This window comes from Danaus plexippus, chromosome 17 (assembly GCF_018135715.1).
Source record: "Danaus plexippus chromosome 17, MEX_DaPlex, whole genome shotgun sequence".
In the NCBI taxonomy this organism is placed as follows: domain Eukaryota; kingdom Metazoa; phylum Arthropoda; class Insecta; order Lepidoptera; family Nymphalidae; genus Danaus; species Danaus plexippus.
The window spans coordinates 392843-412484 of record NC_083548.1 but is presented as its reverse complement, the minus strand read 5'-3'; the positions used below and the strand labels follow the sequence as shown (position 1 = coordinate 412484).

At 32.2% G+C, this 19642-nt stretch overlaps 1 protein-coding gene across 1 annotated transcript; it reads right to left on the bottom strand.

The window, feature by feature from the left end:
- Positions 1–2401: 2401 nt before the first annotated feature.
- LOC133319352 (uncharacterized) lies at positions 2402–3448 on the bottom strand. The gene has a single exon (XM_061523406.1). The coding sequence runs from the start codon at positions 3252–3254 to the stop codon at positions 2484–2486; it is 771 nt and encodes a 256-aa protein (XP_061379390.1). The 5' UTR covers positions 3255–3448; the 3' UTR covers positions 2402–2483.
- Positions 3449–19642: the final 16194 nt, after the last annotated feature.

Here is a 19642-nt window from a genome sequence, read left to right as displayed (position 1 = left end):
TAATCTGGGAAATACTAAAAATTTTAGGGTTCAAACCGTTAACTTATGTTATATGTTATATTTTCATCCATTATGTTTAATTCCCCGAACTATACAACATGTAAAAGTTAACGGGGACCGCGTTAAAACGTAGACTAGGCGCGAGTTAATAGTTTTATTTCAATTCATATATTCATGGCGCAGTCCAGAGAGAGCAGATCTAAAATAATCTGGTGACGTCATTTGCACTCACTGGATACCGGATATTGAATTCGACGGACTTTTACGGTTTTTGTACCACACATACATACGGCACAAGAAAAGAACGGTAGCGAATTCGCTGTTATTTCAATGATAACTTTTATAAATCGATAGAAACTGTATATCTTTAATTTTCTTATTTAAATTTCTTGGCTTAGATTAATGAATGATGGTGAAAAAAGACTTGGCTTGTGACTACCACAAAAATATAAATTTCTTATACGTATCCGTCATTAAATGCTCACAATAATCAAAGTGCTGTTAAAGGAGAAATGAAAGATTTTTCCACAATTGCTTAAAATTTTCTGATGAATTGCCTTAATCTAAATTTGGCCATATATAAAAGTAATTAAGTTTTTCCCTATTAAGGTTTGGCCTTGACGTTTCCAAGTTAAATAATATTAAAATAAAATATAAAATACATCTTATGAAATTGTATCACACGAAATTAATAGGAGTTTATTTATTGAATTTGCTGGAGACGAGTTCGATACTGGCTCTCTGTGACACCGCTGAAGGATTATCTTATTTGTACCGTCGAGATCTCATCTGAATGATTCTACAGTAAAATAAACTTTTTACTTTTAAATATTAGTTAGTTATTATCATATTAATTTCAAAACTCCGTTTAACTTATTTCTATAAATGAAATTAACAAAACGAGCTACAAATTAATTTTCATTACACGGAAAATTTAATATTTTACTTGTTAAACTGTTTATTTCACTGTCACCGCAAATATTTCGACTTGCCGTTCTTATACTTTTATAGTGAAAGTGATAAGGTTCAATTTTCTGTAATTTATTTGTTTATAAGAGATAAAAATGCATCTGACCACTAATTGAATAGTGACAATTAAGAGACCTTATTGTGGATTTATTTGCGGTTTATTGTGTTATTTGGAAATTTGCTTTATATATGTCGAAGAGCCATGTCCAAGTTGATTATTAGGAGCTGTGACGTCAGCAATGTTATCGTCACATAACACTATTTCCACCTATCAGGTTATCCATTTTCACCAATAAAGCACTCTCACTTACTCGCACCACTTTATTTTCAACACTTTAACTAACACTTAGTAATTTCTCCTGGATAGCTCTCACACCACTGTGTCCTCGCCACAGATGTCTCCGAATATAAATGGTTTTCGTGGAGTCATTACATTTACTCTTAATTTTAAATAATAACTTACAAAGATTATTCGTAGTAATTCAAATAAACAGTAATCATTACAAAAGTTTTCGTAATCAATTATTAAACCAACTAAACTTTATATTGCCATTTAAAATTTAAAGAAATCATAATTGAATAACATTGATTACAAAATGGTTACTGTTTAAGTTTGTGTTTTACTAAAACTCACAAAATAACTTATCTTTACATATTACAAATCACGATACGAATTGCCATTTACTTTCCTTCAATACAAATCGTACGACGATCAATAAAACAAATAATTTTGTTAAAGTTATTACTAACGCCTTGACATTGTTTATGTCACATCTACCCTCTAAAGTGAAATACATATGAAACAACTATACATATGAAACAACTACCCTTTATAATGGTTTTTTAAATGTCGTTGCGCCGACACGGCCATTCTGCGGCCTGGTGCGTGCCCTGCACCAGTTTTACTTTGTTGTGATATATCAACGTATCAACATACGCTGTATTAAAGAGATCACTTGGATTCTCTGAACCTGTGTTTGTGTTTTTTTTTTTTTACGCAAAATGCTCCACGCATCTTTGCTTACTTTTATTGAAGTGGGTTTGTTGCTGTGGTCTGGGCGGTCTTGTACGCCGTGGTCCACAGGGGCTCTAAGGGATTGAGGTAGGTCGATGCTGTGGTCTGGGACTTTTGTCCGTGGTCCACAGAGGATATTGATTTTATGATGTTGCTGTGGTCTGGGCGGTCTTGTACGCCGTGGTCCACAGGGGCTCTAAGGGATTGAGGTAGGTCGATGCTGTGGTCTGGGACTTTTGTCCGTGGTCCACAGAGGATATTGATTTTATGATGTTGCTGTGGTCTGGGCGGTCTCGTACGCCGTGGTCCACAGGGGCTCTAAGGGATTGAGGTAGGTCGATGCTGTGGTCTAGGACTTTTGTCCGTGGTCCACAGAGGCTCTAAAAGATTTGAAGAAAGGTAATATTTTAGTACAGGTTCTAAAATTTTTTTTTTTTTTTTTTTTATTGACCTCATGTCAAGTTCCTCAACTTGAGAGATCTTTTGATAAAGACAATTGTCAATAAATTGATACTTTACTAAGCAATGAATGTTGGACCAAGTTTATTGATCGTTCATTGGATTCAACTTCTAAATTTTCAGAAGCTTCAACATTTAATGGACTGTCGTAATGTGGAGGGTCATCAATCTGATCCGCCGACACGGTTCCTGCTGCTGCTGGATTTGGTGCTGGACGTAATTGATCATGAGCTAACTTACGCGGCCGGCCTCTACCGGTTACACGTTTTAGCATGTAACGATCAAGTTCCAATATTTTGTATATTTCGTATGGTTCAGTATTTTTCAGATCCAAAGAAGTTTGTTTACGAGGATTAGTTTTGATTAGTGCATAGTCACCTCTTTTAAATGAACGTAGCTTACCTTTACTTTTTTCAAAACTCTGTTTATCATATTCCGCCGAAGCCAACATTTTCTGTTGCACATATTCCTCCAATACATCAAAATTTATAAATTCATTCTCAAAATCAATTAACCTTAATAGTTCCGATGGCACACAATGCTGCCGACGAGTGAGAAGAGTTAGAGGTGCAACTCCAGTAACTCTATGAGGCGTGCAATTAAACGAGAGTTGCAATGCTTCAAGAGCAGTCTGCCAGTTTTCGGTAGTGTAATTTTTATAATAGTTAGGGCATTTTTTTAAAGTGCTCATGATACTTTCAAGCTGTCCTTTAGCTCGGCTTATTCCTGGTGCGATTGAATGTATGTTGCTCCCAAAGCGGTTACAATAAACTTTGAATTCACCAAGAAACTCTCGACCTCCATCAACCATGATCTGAACTGGTGTTCCAAAAAGATGTACTAATCGTTTCAAGGCTGCGAGACTGACCCTTCACTACTCCTAGTTCCTAATTTCCAGGTAATGTCCATATGTACTACTTGAAATGCTGCCGTGGGTGTCTGGATTGGATGAAGTCGTACATGTTGCTACCTGACGAATTTTTTGATGTTCTGCAAATTATAAAATTTTCAACAAATCTTCTGATTAAAGTAATTATTTTATCAAAAACATGTCTTTTATTTTTTGAAGAGTTCTCTCCCATCCTTGGTGATGTAATGCGGTGTGAAATGAATTTATTAAATTCTCGTCTGCCCGTGATCATGGTTGCTGAAAAGTAACCGAAACGTCGGGAGCCTGTAATTTTAACAAAAATTAAGCACGCGTATATCCGAAAAATATTAGTTTCATTTAAATGAATTTACTATACTCCCCTGAAATGATGATAGGAACGACAATGACTTCATTTTGGCCAAGCACAGGATCTGTTGAAATTTTCTTTAGAACACCTTCTCTTAGTGTATAGTTTGCGGCTGCGTGGTCGCTGCTCATGCTATCTTATTAAAGGACGAAGTAAATCATCGAGTCTTTGTTCTATTTGTAACCATTCCATGTCTTTGCTTCTCATATTGACAGATATTTCAATAGATGGGTTTCTACATCTATGAATTCACGGAAGTAAATCCTTTTTATGTTTGGATGCTTTCAAAGCATTACAATTTTAAACTTTCGACAGTATAAATAGTGTCGAAAATGTTTTGTTGCCCGTACTACTGCCAGAGTCTCGAGCTTGTAAGAGTGGTACCGGCTCTCCGCGTCAGTAGTTTTTTTTTTTTTTTTTTGACTCATATACTACTGGATGACGGCGCCCATTAACGATCCGAGCTAGAACTGCTCCGTATCCAATGCTTCTATCATCTGTATACAGCTCTGTAGGTGCTGTTTCTTTCTCGAATAATTTTATGTTCAAGTAATTCCTTAATAATTGAACGAACTGTTTCCCTCCTTACAGGACTTAATCGATATGGTCTACGTTCTACATAACTATCGTTATCTTTTAAGCGTATTTGTAGTACTTCGGTGTTTAACACGTGATTTTCATATTTGTTGAGCAAATTATTAATCTATTTATTAGATCTTGATCAGTTAGGTCGCAATTTAAATTATTAAATTTATCACTCCTAGACATCACATGACGTATAGCAGGTTGGTGAAGAAAAATAGCACCATGCGAGTTTATTATCACACTAAAATTCGTGTTTTCAATCAAATTCATTCCAATTAAAACATCTGAACATATTTCACAGTCAGGTACAATATGAAACTGAATCTCTATTCGAAGATTCATTTATAACGCATACTGTTGTTAATGTTGATAGCGACACTACTGTAAATTGTCTCAGAACTTTCAAATATACTAAATTTGTTCGTTTTATAGTTCCTTGTAATGTAATCAATGTATTAGGGTGAGACCGTTTCACGTATCGTATCGGCGATGCCACAGAGATCAATTCGGGTACTGATGACGCTCTAACATTTAGTAATTCGATTCGCAGTCGTTCATCCCCTATACAACAATCACTGCCTTTCTTATACGTCGCCATAGAACCCACGCTTGTGACAAAAATTGCGTAATATCCTTAGTATTATCATAGTTATGTTCTTTAAAACGAACGATGTCCCGCGAGTATCCAGTCTCTGGTTCGATGTGAAAAGTCGTAATTAAAACATCCCGCAATTCCGATCACATTGTTGTAAATATTAACCAATTGTCAACCCATAACTTTGTGCGTCCTCCGAGTAGACTCCGGACCTTCATTCTGATTTCGTAATCAGTAAAGTTATAGGTTTCCATTGCAGTTGTAATATGTTGACACCATTCTCTGATTCCAACATTCATGTCCCGGTCGTATGATGGCAGGTATCAGTAATTTTAATTTTGGCTTCTGGTTGACCAGGAATACGATCGACATACGCTTTATCACTTTTAGCATTTGTGAAAAAAAAATAAGAAAATAATTCGGTATTTACCACTGCAACAGAGCCTCCAGTATTGTCAGATGGACGAGTAGAAGAGGGTAATCCCACTTCTGATGTCGAAGAGCCATGTCCAAGTTGATTATTAGGAGCTGTGACGTCAGCAATGTTATCGTCACATAACACTATTTCCACCTATCAGGTTATCCATTTTCACCAATAAAGCACTCTCACTTACTCGCACCACTTTATTTTCAACACTTTAACTAACACTTAGTAATTTCTCCTGGATAGCTCTCACACCACTGTGTCCTCGCCACAGATGTCTCCGAATATAAATGGTTTTCGTGGAGTCATTACATTTACTCTTAATTTTAAATAATAACTTACAAAGATTATTCGTAGTAATTCAAATAAACAGTAATCATTACAAAAGTTTTCGTAATCAATTATTAAACCAACTAAACTTTATATTGCCATTTAAAATTTAAAGAAATCATAATTGAATAACATTGATTACAAAATGGTTACTGTTTAAGTTTGTGTTTTACTAAAACTCACAAAATAACTTATCTTTACATATTACAAATCACGATACGAATTGCCATTTACTTTCCTTCAATACAAATCGTACGACGATCAATAAAACAAATAATTTTGTTAAAGTTATTACTAACGCCTTGACATTGTTTATGTCACATCTACCCTCTAAAGTGAAATACATATGAAACAACTATACATATGAAACAACTACCCTTTATAATGGTTTTTTAAATGTCGTTGCGCCGACATATATATTTGGTTGTTTTATGCAAAAATATTTGATTAAATTGTATGTAATTATCAAAAAACATATTAGATTAGAGAAATTATCGCTAGTTAATTTTTTGTACAAATAAATATAAGTTGAAACATTAATGTAACACGTACGATGAAATAAAACAATTAATAGAAAAGACTTTTTTATAAAATTCACGATCCGAATTCTATTGAATAGAAAAACTTCTAAATCTGTTGAGGTTTGAAAAAGATAATAAGTAACTTTTTATGATGACAATGTTTTTTGAGAGTCGGCAAACAGATTGCTATTCCAGTTCGGGACAACTTCGTAAGAACTTAACAGATTCTATATAATTAGTGATCATTTGAAAAGAAATAATATTTAACAAACGAATACGCTAAAATATACATACACATATAATAGCGACATTAAACATATAATACAGATTAATTAAAATGTTACTAACGCTTTTAAAGGTTTATAACAGTTTAAAATCGTTTTCCTGTCGATTCTTATAAACCCGAAGTGCGTTCAGTTTTAATCGAGAAGTAAAAGCCACTAAAAGTTAATTAGTTCTGACAGAACGGCTGTGGCGTGTTATTTCTGACGCTCGTACCGAGAGCCCTCACTCGTTCGAGGGTCTTGAACAACGGAGCATGTGTCGAATGTTGGATGCAAATTAAAATAGGGTTACTTTTTTAGATTGCGCTGCTTGAGTTATAACGCAAAGTGCGATAACGTTATGTTGATTTTTTTCTTCATTGTGTTCAGAGGATCTCGAATGTTTAACATTATTTGCAAGGCTGGAGTGATTATGACGAATAATATTTAAAACAGTACCGATAATGACAAAATAATGTTTTTGACTCCAGCGTCATTTAAATTTAATATATTGTGTCCCTTTTCAGTCTCCTTAAATTTCAATGTTCAAATATGAAACAATCCAAGCCCCTAATCATGTATCGTATATCAATACCACGTGTCGCGTCATCCCAATACAACCCAGCTCTATATTAAATACAAACCCCCCAAACATTTGACGTACGCCAGTTCGCGTGACGAATGAAGACTGACGGTTGACAGGACTTCACTTCACTTCACTTCACTTCACTACTTTATGAACCATTGTTTGTTTATGTTTTACATATCCAGCTACTTATATGATGGTGATGTCGTGATTTCGGTGAGTTATCATTCAAGCTATAATACCTGTAAGTGATGTTAACATTTTGAACTTGGATTCTGTTTTCAAGAAGATTCCGTAGTTAGAGGAACATATACAAAGAGTATGCTGTTGAAAATATATACTGTAAATTTTCTTCTCTCTTATTTTTATATATTTAATATAATAATAAATTAAATGATATAATTCAATAAAATATATTATCACATAAAAACAGAATATGAATTTAGTAAACTGATAAAATTGTTGGTCAAAAGTAAATAATATATTTATTGTGGTCGTCTGTTCTTTTAATAAAACGAACTTGAACAAAGATAGTGAACGATTTGAGCTAAAATACCGAGAAAATGGCTTTTGAGAATCAAGAGCCACGCTTGATGAAACACAGGTTTGATGTTCACAAAAAGTTTACCGAGAATAAACAAGGCTGATAAGAAATAAAAAATAAGAAGAAATACGATAGAATATACAAAATAGAACCGGTGAGACTAGAACTGACTGAGAGCTCCATTATTTACCATTTAAAATAAACAAAAATATGCGCATGACAACGCTGACATAAGAAATAATGAATGAAAAATAAGAAATAATGAATAAAAATAAAATTTAATCAAAAATATACAAAAAAGTAACTTTTAATTAGAACTTTCACATAAAAACCACTCGTGTAAATAAAGTGAAAATTCGTAAAGTTTCCTCTAGATATAAAATTTATCTCGAGTTTAAAGTAAAATGGCAATGAAATATAAAAACATGCTTTGTTTCAGTGAACGTAGTTTTAACTGGCATTGTTCCAATACTGGCATTCGAATTGAGATTTACAACCGGCCGGAGGAGGCGGTTATTGGCGTGACGGGGCCATCCTCACCTACACTTTTCACTCTACACTATCATTGTATACAATGGCTTTACTCCACATTAAGATTCCGATTAGTTTTGTAACTTTGAATATATCCTCTATCCACTAACCTCAGTATTTATGATCTGTAAATAAGTTACTTTAAAATATCTTCATTAAATATATGTATATATTTCTAATATGTAATTCATTAAACGATTTTTGAAACACATTGAACGGGATTTAAAGCAAGGAAATTTTTCATTGGAAAAATAACATGCTTGGAGACCATAAAAATGATTAATTTATTAAATATATAGGGTGAACGTTGCAAGGATTGACTTTTGATGTCTACTATTTTTAGTACTGAGAATGTACTTTTTTGAAATATCAAGCAAACGTTGTACGTTACAATTAAAACTGACTTACCAGGTCCCCGGCCAGCTCGTATTAATATAGTAAAAATAATTACTACTTACATCTGTTTTATAGACTAGGAGATAAGGATTACATATTTAAAAATATATCTCAATATACTGACTTATATGACATGACATACGTGTAGGTATATATACTGAGTTTATTTGATAAATTGCTGTTATTTTAAAAATGTGTAGTAGTTAAAGAAAAACTGTCTCTAGCGAGTGAACTAAGCGTATTACATTTAGATAAGTATTATAGATTTCTAGTTTCCTTATTTTAGTATAAACATTGAACTGAATTTATGCAAGTGCCTGATCAGAATGATTCCAGTCTCTCAGACTTCACGAGGTGGTATTACGGTGGTCTATGACAAATGGCGCTCCGGGGTTCTTCGTAATTTGTTTTTAACCGTCGCACGTCAGCGAAGCCCTCACTATAATTATACGACACGAGCACCAAACAGCTATACGTTAATGAAACTCTTGGAGTATAAATCTTGTATAATTTGTGATCCTTTCATGACACTGTTACTAATACATTACACTTCAGCAAGAAATATTTATAACTTAAAAATTATACAAAATTGTATATTTTTACTTACGAATATACAATGTACCTATTGGCGCGCTGATTTAGTGAAACACTGAATCGTAATATACGTACGTACATAGCTCGTAACAGAATCATGATTTGTGGTCAATGTAATGACAATTCGATGTGAACCCAGTGAGACAGGAATTCAGAAGGCTATTTCTAACAATAGTAAAACTAAACAGATGACGCTGGGGTCGATACCACCTATATCATTATTATGGAGTAATTCAGAAGACGGTAATATTCCCAAAATATAAATATTAAGATTAAAACTAATGTAAAATAATTAATATGAATATATTTAAAGAGTAAAATGTTAGTTAATTTGTAAAATTTTACTTTATGAAAGATCTGAGTTATATTTTGATCAGTGGATTGTTTGCACGCGATCGCTACATTTTCTTGACCGCATTCGGAGCGAGGTGACCTCTGTAGGAATATAGACTGAACCATGTCAATATAATAATATTCATTGTTGATTATTTCTACATTTATAGAACTTCTTTCCATATAAGGGAAGCTTAAATATTTACTTTATTGACGTAATATATTGTATTGTTTTTGTTGACAAAAGCATATTTATGTATATTAATAATTATTGTTAAGTTTAAATCTTTGAAAATCAAACGGAACCGAGCTCCGAGTTAATTGCTGTTCGGCAAAAGTTCTGTCCGTGACAAGTGAAAGAAAGTTGACCGAAAAACTTACGAGGTGACTCCGCCTGTGACAGGTAAACAACTTTTACTTGGGGATTCTCGTTATTCGTTAGGTTATGTTTCAGCGAAGTTGTTTATTTATAATGAAAACAATACATATGTCTATGAAACTACATTAAACTTTATATAATATTGTTTTTTTTTAATCGTCTAATAATCACATAGCCTTCTTCAATTAAGTCTTTTTGCATCCGGATATTTTTTGTAATATAATTTAGACTTTCTTATTTTTATTCATTTTTAATATTTTTAACAAAATAAAAAGACGAAACCTCTTAGCATTCAATGGATTCTCCTTGCGGGTGCCGGGTCCATCGGCATTACGTATTTTACTCATATTAATAAGTAAAATACGTAAGATGTTACGGAAAGAAATTATATCATAAATTTATATACAAAGTAAGTACATAACAGGTGTGAGCTGGATATTTAATAACTAAATTAATTTTGCAATGTTTTGAAATCAGCTTCATTGTTGTACAACAGATCTTTTAACTGAGTCTTCATTATAATTTACTATATCTATATATTTATTTGATTTCAAAATTAATAAAACAATTAGTCCGGAATTAAAATATAACGAATCTTTCCGCAAAGTCCGAAATTGATTCAAGTGTGTATATTGGTGCATTTTAATAAACTCAACTATGCTAATTAATTTGTAGGTTTAGTCATATTATACACACAATTAATTATTAAGTCGACTGTAAACAGAATGTTACTTCATTAGCTGCAGTTACTAATTGTTACATAACATTATGATTAAACGCATTCGGACAATGCAATTAGACATCATTCAAACAAAACCGATACAGCACAGAGGTCACAAGTGACACCTGGCGGATAAAACACACAACTTCATACTCATCGTATTTTTAATTTATTCCAATGGGAAATGTTAAATATGTTTGAGACGAACTAGCAGATGTTTAATAAATAAGCCCCTCTTCTTTTTCTAAAAAGAGAAAACATAATTTGAATATCTCAAATTAAACGAAAATCTAATAAATATAGGGTAGTTCAAAAACTGTTGAACGAAAAAGGTAATGAGGCAGACATTGATATTCCGAGATGTAGCTACATAGATGACTTTCATTTCATACAAAATCATTTTTGTTTACAACTTTACTTTCTCTTTGATAATTTGTATCACTTTTAAAATGGAAACATAACCAGGTGAATGTGACCATAAGTCATCTATGTAGATTATCTAATTTGTTAGCTTCCAAATATAAATTATTTCTGGTTGGATGAGACCGGATATAAAGTCCCTGTTATGTTGCTATGTAAACATCGTAGTTGTTTAATAGCTGTGAAGTATCATTTCTCAGTATCGTTTTATAAGCGAGTCGACGGGTCCGTAGTCACCTTCGATTCAAAGCTGCCATAGCGAAAGTTTCGACAGCCGCTGTCAAAACAGTATGAAGTAACTCTTTCTTATTCTTTAACAGAATAACCGAGAATATTTTGTTTGGGAGAGCTTCTTTGTTTAGAACTTTTAAAAACACCGCCTTGCTAGACTTACTCGGGTCGTTATTATATTAAAATAAACACTCGGCGACCCTCAGGGGTCTGTCTGTAAAGAACTTGGAAGTTTCGGTTATTATCATTCTTAATTATGCACTGAAAAATTAAGGATTCGTTATAGTATTGTTTGAAAAAAACATTTTTTCAATGATTGTATCTTATAGTAAGTGTATTACGTTTAAATAATGATTGTTTAATCTTTTGTTTGTCGAACATCATAGTAGTAAATCATAACTCCTACACAATATATCACGTCACCAATGCTGCGTGAAAGTGAAAATAAGTCCCTAAAAATCCCGTCAGTATAATAGTGCCCTAATAGGGTCACTGGATACCACGCTCGACCGATCAAAGCGATTATCTGGACCTTAAAATCCTAAGCTATTGCTCGATTGGTCTGCCTCGTTTGGATTACGTCATCTTTTTTTTCGTTTCTTTGATTTACGTTTTGTATTACTTTGGTAAATTATTGTGTATTTTCAGGGGGAGTTTTTTCGTTAAGAGATTTCAGATTTCTTGGTTGATCAGACAAATATTCATTGAAAAGTTATGCGAATAAATTCTGATCGTTTTTTCATCATTGTTTCGTTTGTTTTTTTTTTTTAGTAATTAGTAAAAGAAATCTAGTTTAAGACATTCAAATCTTGACGGTACCTCTAAACATCGATGTTGATATTTTTTACAAATAACTCAAATGTCTAGAACATTTCCTATGAATATAAATTAAGTCACAATTAATCAAAAACAAGCATTTTAAATTTAATCTAATATAATTTGTGAAATAATGTAGACTCATATAATATTTTAGTCTTGCTAGAACAGTGTTTCGCTATACAAGGGTTCTCGTAAAATTATATATAATGTTCGTATTTGATAAATAATAACTCCAGTCCATTGAGAGACGTCACATAATTAACCACTCCATCATAATTTGCTATTTTTCTGACATTTTTGACATCATTTGTGGGATTTCTTGTCTCTTTTGAATCTTATTAGCTCTCAAGTAAATAGATATAATAAATTTCAAATGATAAAATATAAATTCAGTAAAATTTATGGAAGATTACTAAATGACATTTATAAATTGAATAAAATATTAACTGAGACGAGAATTATTTTAAGTAAATAGCAAATAATATAATGAAGTTTCATTCGTTTTTGTAAAGAAGAATATTGATTTCATCCCGAGCCAAAGTTATTCCCCTGAACATATCGCTGCAGTATCTCTACTCAACGCATAAAGTTTTATTGAAAAACTTACTTCCCATCACTTAAGCACTTTGAGATTTCAATGCCGTAATGTATTTGATGTTCAAGTTCGAACACCTGGATTAGTAAACATGCTCGGCATCAGAATACAGTTACAGCTTTAATCCGTTTATGGTTGCCAACAGTTATTATTGGGGTAAACGAAATGTAAACAATGGTGCGTATGAGATGCATTGTTTATGAACTTTTATAATGATAACACTATGGCAATGACCGTAGCATTGCAATTGACCGCATCGCTCCACGTGCGAGGTATAACTTCCTATAGCCCTCTCTCTCTCACCCTTACATCTCGACCCTCACCCCTATACCCGTCTCTATCTAACGCGGAAAATTCTAAGGGCTGTTTTGGAAGCCTCCTCAGTTTTCCTCGTGATCTCTCAAAGCACGCGCGTGTCGGTTCCACTCTCAATATTGTTACGTGCTTTATTCGTTCGTGTCATATTTTCTTTATTTTTTTTTTCATTTTAAACTTCGCAGCAATCTCTGGAGTGAATCTGAACAAAATGTTTGCCTAAAATGTTTTTAGGAAAAACTTATTTTTTTTAATCGCAAAACTTTTGCTTGTATTTTGAAAACTATCGTGATTTTTATTTCTTTTGTGTTTAGTGGAAAGTGCACGATTGTTTTGTTTGTTGAGCCATTTGTAAGTTGACTACTGTATTTATATTGATATATGTCTATATAATTAAAATATAAAATGTACTCATATTCAATACTTGTGCTTTAAGGCTTTTCAACCAAGGACGATTCAACTAGGAAAAATATTTGTTCAGTAACTCATAAATTATTTAAAATATTAATTAATTCCGCATCGTTGAAGTATTTCATAAATAAATTTATAAAATTCAGTTTCCAATATTTTTCCTTTCGATAAGCAGTTCTACTTTCCAAAGTTCAATAAAAATTGACATTCCAATTTTGAATCTTGCATTTTTCATATCTATAAAAATACGAAATATTAAAGCACTTTTATTATTTTCTGCAAAAAGTTGGACACTTTTAAAGATCTAGACGTGTTAGAAACAATTAGAGGAATCCGTAGGAGCAGTCATTCGATACAGAAGCCTTAACCGGTCTCTGTCTGATTGTCGCAAATAATATTATGAAGTCTTGAAAGAGGATTATGTAGGAGTGTCAAGTGTCTAAGATGTATGGATTATGGAATGGTAGTCTGTGGTGATGTTGTTGTCATCAGCGCCGTTACTACTTGAGACGGATTAGGACAACTGTTGTGTACATTGTTTTATGTTATAAGAATTCGTAGAATATATTTCATCGGCGTAAGTAACGGTCTTTTCTTAAGAATTTTTATCCTTTTAAAATTACTTCCAGCTCTGAGGGTCGTCATGGTTGGGAATGTTAATTTTCCCGGATGCTCTTAAAACAATTTATTTTATGAAATATCTTTTTTATAAATTCATTAATCTTCTTTTAATTCTCGTATCCAGAATGTTCGGTAGAACGTTCAGAATTTATTTTGTTAGACGTTGTAATGAAGTTATCTAAACTATAATAAAATCAATCGCAACGTTTCACGTAACGTGCTGTTAAAATGTCTGTAGTTATTAAAATCACGTTCAATGTCTTCCAAGCTATCAGCAGCTAATGAATTAACGAAGTTGTTCGTCGGTGAGGGGATCCGATCACGCATTGCATCCTTACATCGATTAATAGCACGCATTCCAACCATTAGTATCGATTTTGCATCAGATTCCTCAAATTCTTTATGAATTCTTTAAGGTTTTGGGTGTTATATATATATTGTGTGATCAACACCTTACCGATACTATTGGTTGTGTTTTTAAAATGGAATTTCGACCTTTACTGTACTATAATTATTTTACCATTAGCTTATTATTTATTATTTCGAATTAAATAAAGTTTGAAGTGAGACTTACAATATTATCTACATACTATTGAAGTGTATTCCTTAAAAAGCTATTTAAGTAAAATTCATTGAATAAATTTAATAAAGAAGAATATGAGATAATCAATGGATTACATCGTGGCTACAAATAGATGTAACATGAGTTACCCCTCGTCTGTTAGTACGTGAAATATGATTTCATATCTTACCTATTATACCTATAATATATTACTTTCATATAAGTCTCACTGATGCGATACAGATTATAAGTATTTCTATTTATATGGGAAGCGTTTTTAATGAAAATATTTATATAATTTTGATGCACAGAAGAATACATATAACAGTCGTTTAAAAATAACCTAATTTTAAAGAAAAAGTTAGGGACGAACGTTAGTTATGAATATCTAGTATAACGTCAGCGCTTTGTTTTGTTTATTTTCAAATCGCTTTTGTGAAGGATTTATCTGATTCATGCGGGCTGTAATTAAGCGTTTCGCGAACCTATTGTACGTGTTGATAACAAAACATAGAAGACAATAATCGAACGTGTTCCTGATGGCGATCGACGGTTGTTTAAAATGTATACAGCTTTATATGTTTTATACGAACAGGATATTTTCTATAAAAAATTGATTTTCGAAACATTCAGTTGTAAAACATTCAATTTCATAACGGGTGACCTGCTCCCTGCATACTGTTCTATAACTTTTTACCAACGGAATGTGTACGAATGAGTTGTTGTATTAAAAGTAGTTTCAAATACCTAATAATATAAGTTCTATTGTGTCTCTATTAGGATGAAATAGATGAGGAATCTATATATAATCAAATATTATCTGGCACCATTAATTCCATAGGCAATGGTGTGTGAAGGTTTAATTAGAAATATTTCAATTAAGTGACACCTGGGGTGGCGAGTGGCTCGGAAGAAATTGCAATAACTCTGATCACCGGACTGGAAGACATTACATGTGATGGTGACGTCATATCCACCGTAATATATTATCAGGGCTAACTGTTCTTGGAACTGGCGTTGGATAACCATTAATATGTATCGTCAGTGACGTAACCTCTGTTGTCTTGAAGAAGTTTACTGTGACATTTAAGTATTTTGTTTGTACTGAACCTGAACCTGGACCGAAAACGAAAGAATAAAAATTATATTATTTGGTAACATTAATCTCGAAATTTTTGGACTAACATTGTTAAAGCATTTTATTGTTTTTATATGGTGAATGAAAATTCTAACGAATTGAAAGTGTAAACTATCGCTCTATTGCATCAATCCAGCGAATGTTGTTCTGAAATTTGGCAACAGGAATAGTGATTTCATAAAAATATAAAACAAATACAGGGCGTCAGTTAACAAAGAGAAACGACAGCGGACGATAAAACTGGTCGGAACTATATTGAACCTTCAGGGGATGAGAAAGGATTGGAGCGGCGTCGACTGAGGGTTCATAATTTACTGAATAAAATTAGAACACAACTATTCTTATAATTGATAATTTGACATATAAAAAACAGAGCTAGTTAAAATTAAATCTCATGTTATATATAACACGTCGTTTTAGCGATATTATTTGAGAAAAATGTTGTCAGTTGATTGACTGAATTATTTTGTTATTTTTCCGATTAATAGCGAGTCTCTCCAAATAACGAACACGCCATACATAAATAACATAAGTCTTTACAGTTAGCAAACTTTGTGAAGGATACACAGCTTTTTATGTTCTAGAGTATTATACTATTTATAGTATTTTATAACTTATACAATTATAATAATCATTTATTTTTGATCATAAATGTCATGTTCATGTGACGATTTCTTTCTACTTTTGAATACAATATCAAATAAAAATAAAATCTGTCATTAAGAACCTTATCAATTAAGAATATTTTTTAGTTTCCTTATTTATCAATGATTTACAAAATAAGTTTGAAATATTTTTCTTTAAAATGTAAAATCGAAATATAACGAGTAACTGAAAAAATAACTGAAAACGGTATAAAATTTATGTAAATGTTATCTTTAAACTTGGCTTTGTTAAAATAATCGACTTTTAAATATTGAAAGCGTTACCTCCCTCAAATAAAACGAATCTCTTTTAATAAATTGGGAATGAATGAATATTATATGTGGTGAACTGTGTCCAGTACATTTCCTAACTACTGTATTTACAGGAAATATCTTTTAAGAAAAGATACTCAAAACACTTCCATGAAATAAAGTAACTTCATGTCTGTTTTAAATCCTCATAGATTTCCAATTGTCTACTTGTCTTTCATACACTTTCGCTACAAAGAAATGTATAGGGAACATTTTTTTAATAACTCACCTGTTTATACTTAACAAAAATTATAAATATTCAATTAGTACATATTATTATTATATATAACATCGTATATAAACGCAACTATTTACGTTCACTTCATGCTTTCAATTACAACTAGTTGGCAAGGCTGCCGTAAAATCGAAATACTCAAATAAATAGTTGGAATTTATTCAGTTTAATCGATTATAAATGTATTATTCTGTTTTTTTATTTCACTTACGCTCGTTGTGACTTCGTACTTTCGAAATTCCATTTTATTTGAAGATACACAGTTTTACATTCCTCGGTGGATTTGCTGTCACCTCACTTCGCAAAGCTTTCGTCGAAGTTTTTCCGAGACAGCAAAATTATAGACCTGAATAAACTTCATACACCCGAAGATATGAAAGAGAAAAAATAAAGGAAGATCATGTAGAAGACAAGAAAGTAACTGTTTAATAAACGATGGTTATGGTAAAGGGGATGTGGAAACTGCAAGACGAGCTCAGCAGACGAAAATTAACATTTAATAATATCAAACCGAGATAAGTTGTCCAATTTACATATCGATAACAGTTGTTTTAGTAAAGGAACTACCGTCCGACCTCGGCTCCATTTCAAAGTTTATTTCCAACTCAATAAGACTTAATCGCTACATTGGTAAGAGAAATAAGGTCTGAATTTCCTATGATAGACTGACTCGATATTGAACTTAAAATTTTCTACAACATATCACCAAGTAAAAGGTAATTTAATTAAAAATGTTATGTCCTATTGAGCTCCGCTATTATGAAGGTCATCGTAATCAATTCCACTTATGCATGCACGGATGGCTAAACGTAAATAAAGTCTCTAAATCCTAGCCAAAGTCCTGCACATAGCCGAATATAATCCTGCGTGTTAACGAGCGGCTAGCAGGCTTAGCCGGCTGTTCGAGGCTGTGAATGTTACATGAGACCAGCCCCGCCATCTATACCAATGTACCGCGGATCCAATTTAAATTCTGCAACTGCAGTGTAACAAATGGCCGTTTTATAAAACAGTTCTGTAAGCAATTGTTAATAGTCGTCTTGGGCTTCTGGCAAAACACACGTCTATTAAACGTGCACCCTTATATATTAACACTTTAAAATAGTTTTTAAAGAATTTAAATTCAAATAGATTTTTTTATATGAAGTGTTTAAAACAGATAGTTTTAGTATTCTAAATAAAATATAAATATTAATGAATTATATCAGTCAGTAAGGAATAAATAATTTAAATAATTCACTGCTAGAACAACCAGCAGACAAAACAAATCGCTCTATTAATAAGATTGTTGTCTGTATAAATTATTCGGTTCAGCAATCACAGCTGCGTGGACCACGAGAGGGGAAAATCGGTCAGTATGGTTTGACCGATTTTGAAATCCTTATATTTAGATCGATCTAAAAACACACACAAAACCGAGACGAACACATCGGAACCAAGGAAGCGGAGATAATTGAAAAGATAAGTTGTATAAATCGGTCGCTCTCCTCAGCTCAAACGTGGTGAGATAGTTATGGCTTGGATAATGGCTCGGGTTCAATTGCTCGAAATTAATCTAGTGTGGTGATAATTTACTGCAAAATAAAGGGTAAGATCACGTCCTTATAGCAAAGATATTAACTCATCATATTATAATGGAAACAGAAAAAAAATAACATCCTATTATTTAAAGCGTACAATCTGTGCAAAAATATTTTCCCTGTCTTTCTATTGCAGTTACATTATTTAATACAAGTTAACGTATTGAAACAAAAAATATATTTTAACTAAATTGAATAAAATGGGGATTTTCTCATGGTGTATTCTGTTGAAAAAGCTTAAAGAGAAATGAAGATATTTATTCCAGCGGCAATCCAAGGTGACTGTGCAATGAAATGAGGCGGACAATCGTATTGGTTTAGGACGGCCAGCCAGCCAGCCTTGTCCATTACACTGTTTACTACTTTGCTCCTCATTTGTGGCATTTTGAATGCCATTATTATTAAAAGGGTTTCAATACTTGTTTTGCTGACAAAAGGAGCGAAAACAGATCTCTGTCCCTTGCATTATGAAGTAAGCTTATTATATTTTCTATTATTATATTTATCTTTGTAAGTATTACAATAAAATTAATATACGTTTTATTACGTCAATGCATATGCTAATTCTAGACTCATTTCTTCCATCAAACTAAGAACTGTATAAGTAGACGCAGTTTAAAATTAACTTTCCGGTTTAATTCACTAGATAAAGTTCACGAGATAACTACACCGTTTGCTTCACAATTTCGTCTGTGATCTTTGTATTAAGAAAATATAATTTCGCTATCCACTTAGTTTTGTGAATTATAAAAATAATCACTACTATTCCAATACTAGTGGGTATAATTTTTATGTTGTGTTTCAATGTAGGTAATCAACTTTTCTGCAGAACTTTTTCTGCATCATACTGTAATATAGATTTTTATTGTTTTAAATACGTCACACACACATATATATATATATATGCAACTCATGGTTTTTAAATATTAAGAAATATATACATCCCATATAAATAATATATAAGTTAAATAGTCTTGTTCCTTGCCCGATTCTGTTATAAATATTGATGAAATAGTAAAAGGACAAACAAATATCGTGAAACTTATGGGGCCAAGATTAATATTTGTTTAATTGTTTTTGAGTGATGTAATAATTTTTAAGCACTTTTATTGTTAGAGAAGTTAATATTTAATATACAAAATATTTATCCTTCCCTTATATTTATTATCAAAATTTGTTATCAAGTTTTAAATGTAAGTTAATACTTTGACAAAATGTATGACTCATTATATAGTTCTGTCATTTGACTTAAATATCCGAGCATGTATTATGTTTT

Excerpts from the sequence above, each read along its gene's own strand:
- LOC133319352 (XM_061523406.1), bottom strand. The coding sequence starts at position 3,254 with ATGGTTGATGGAGGTCGAGAGTTTCTTGGTGAATTCAAAGTTTATTGT.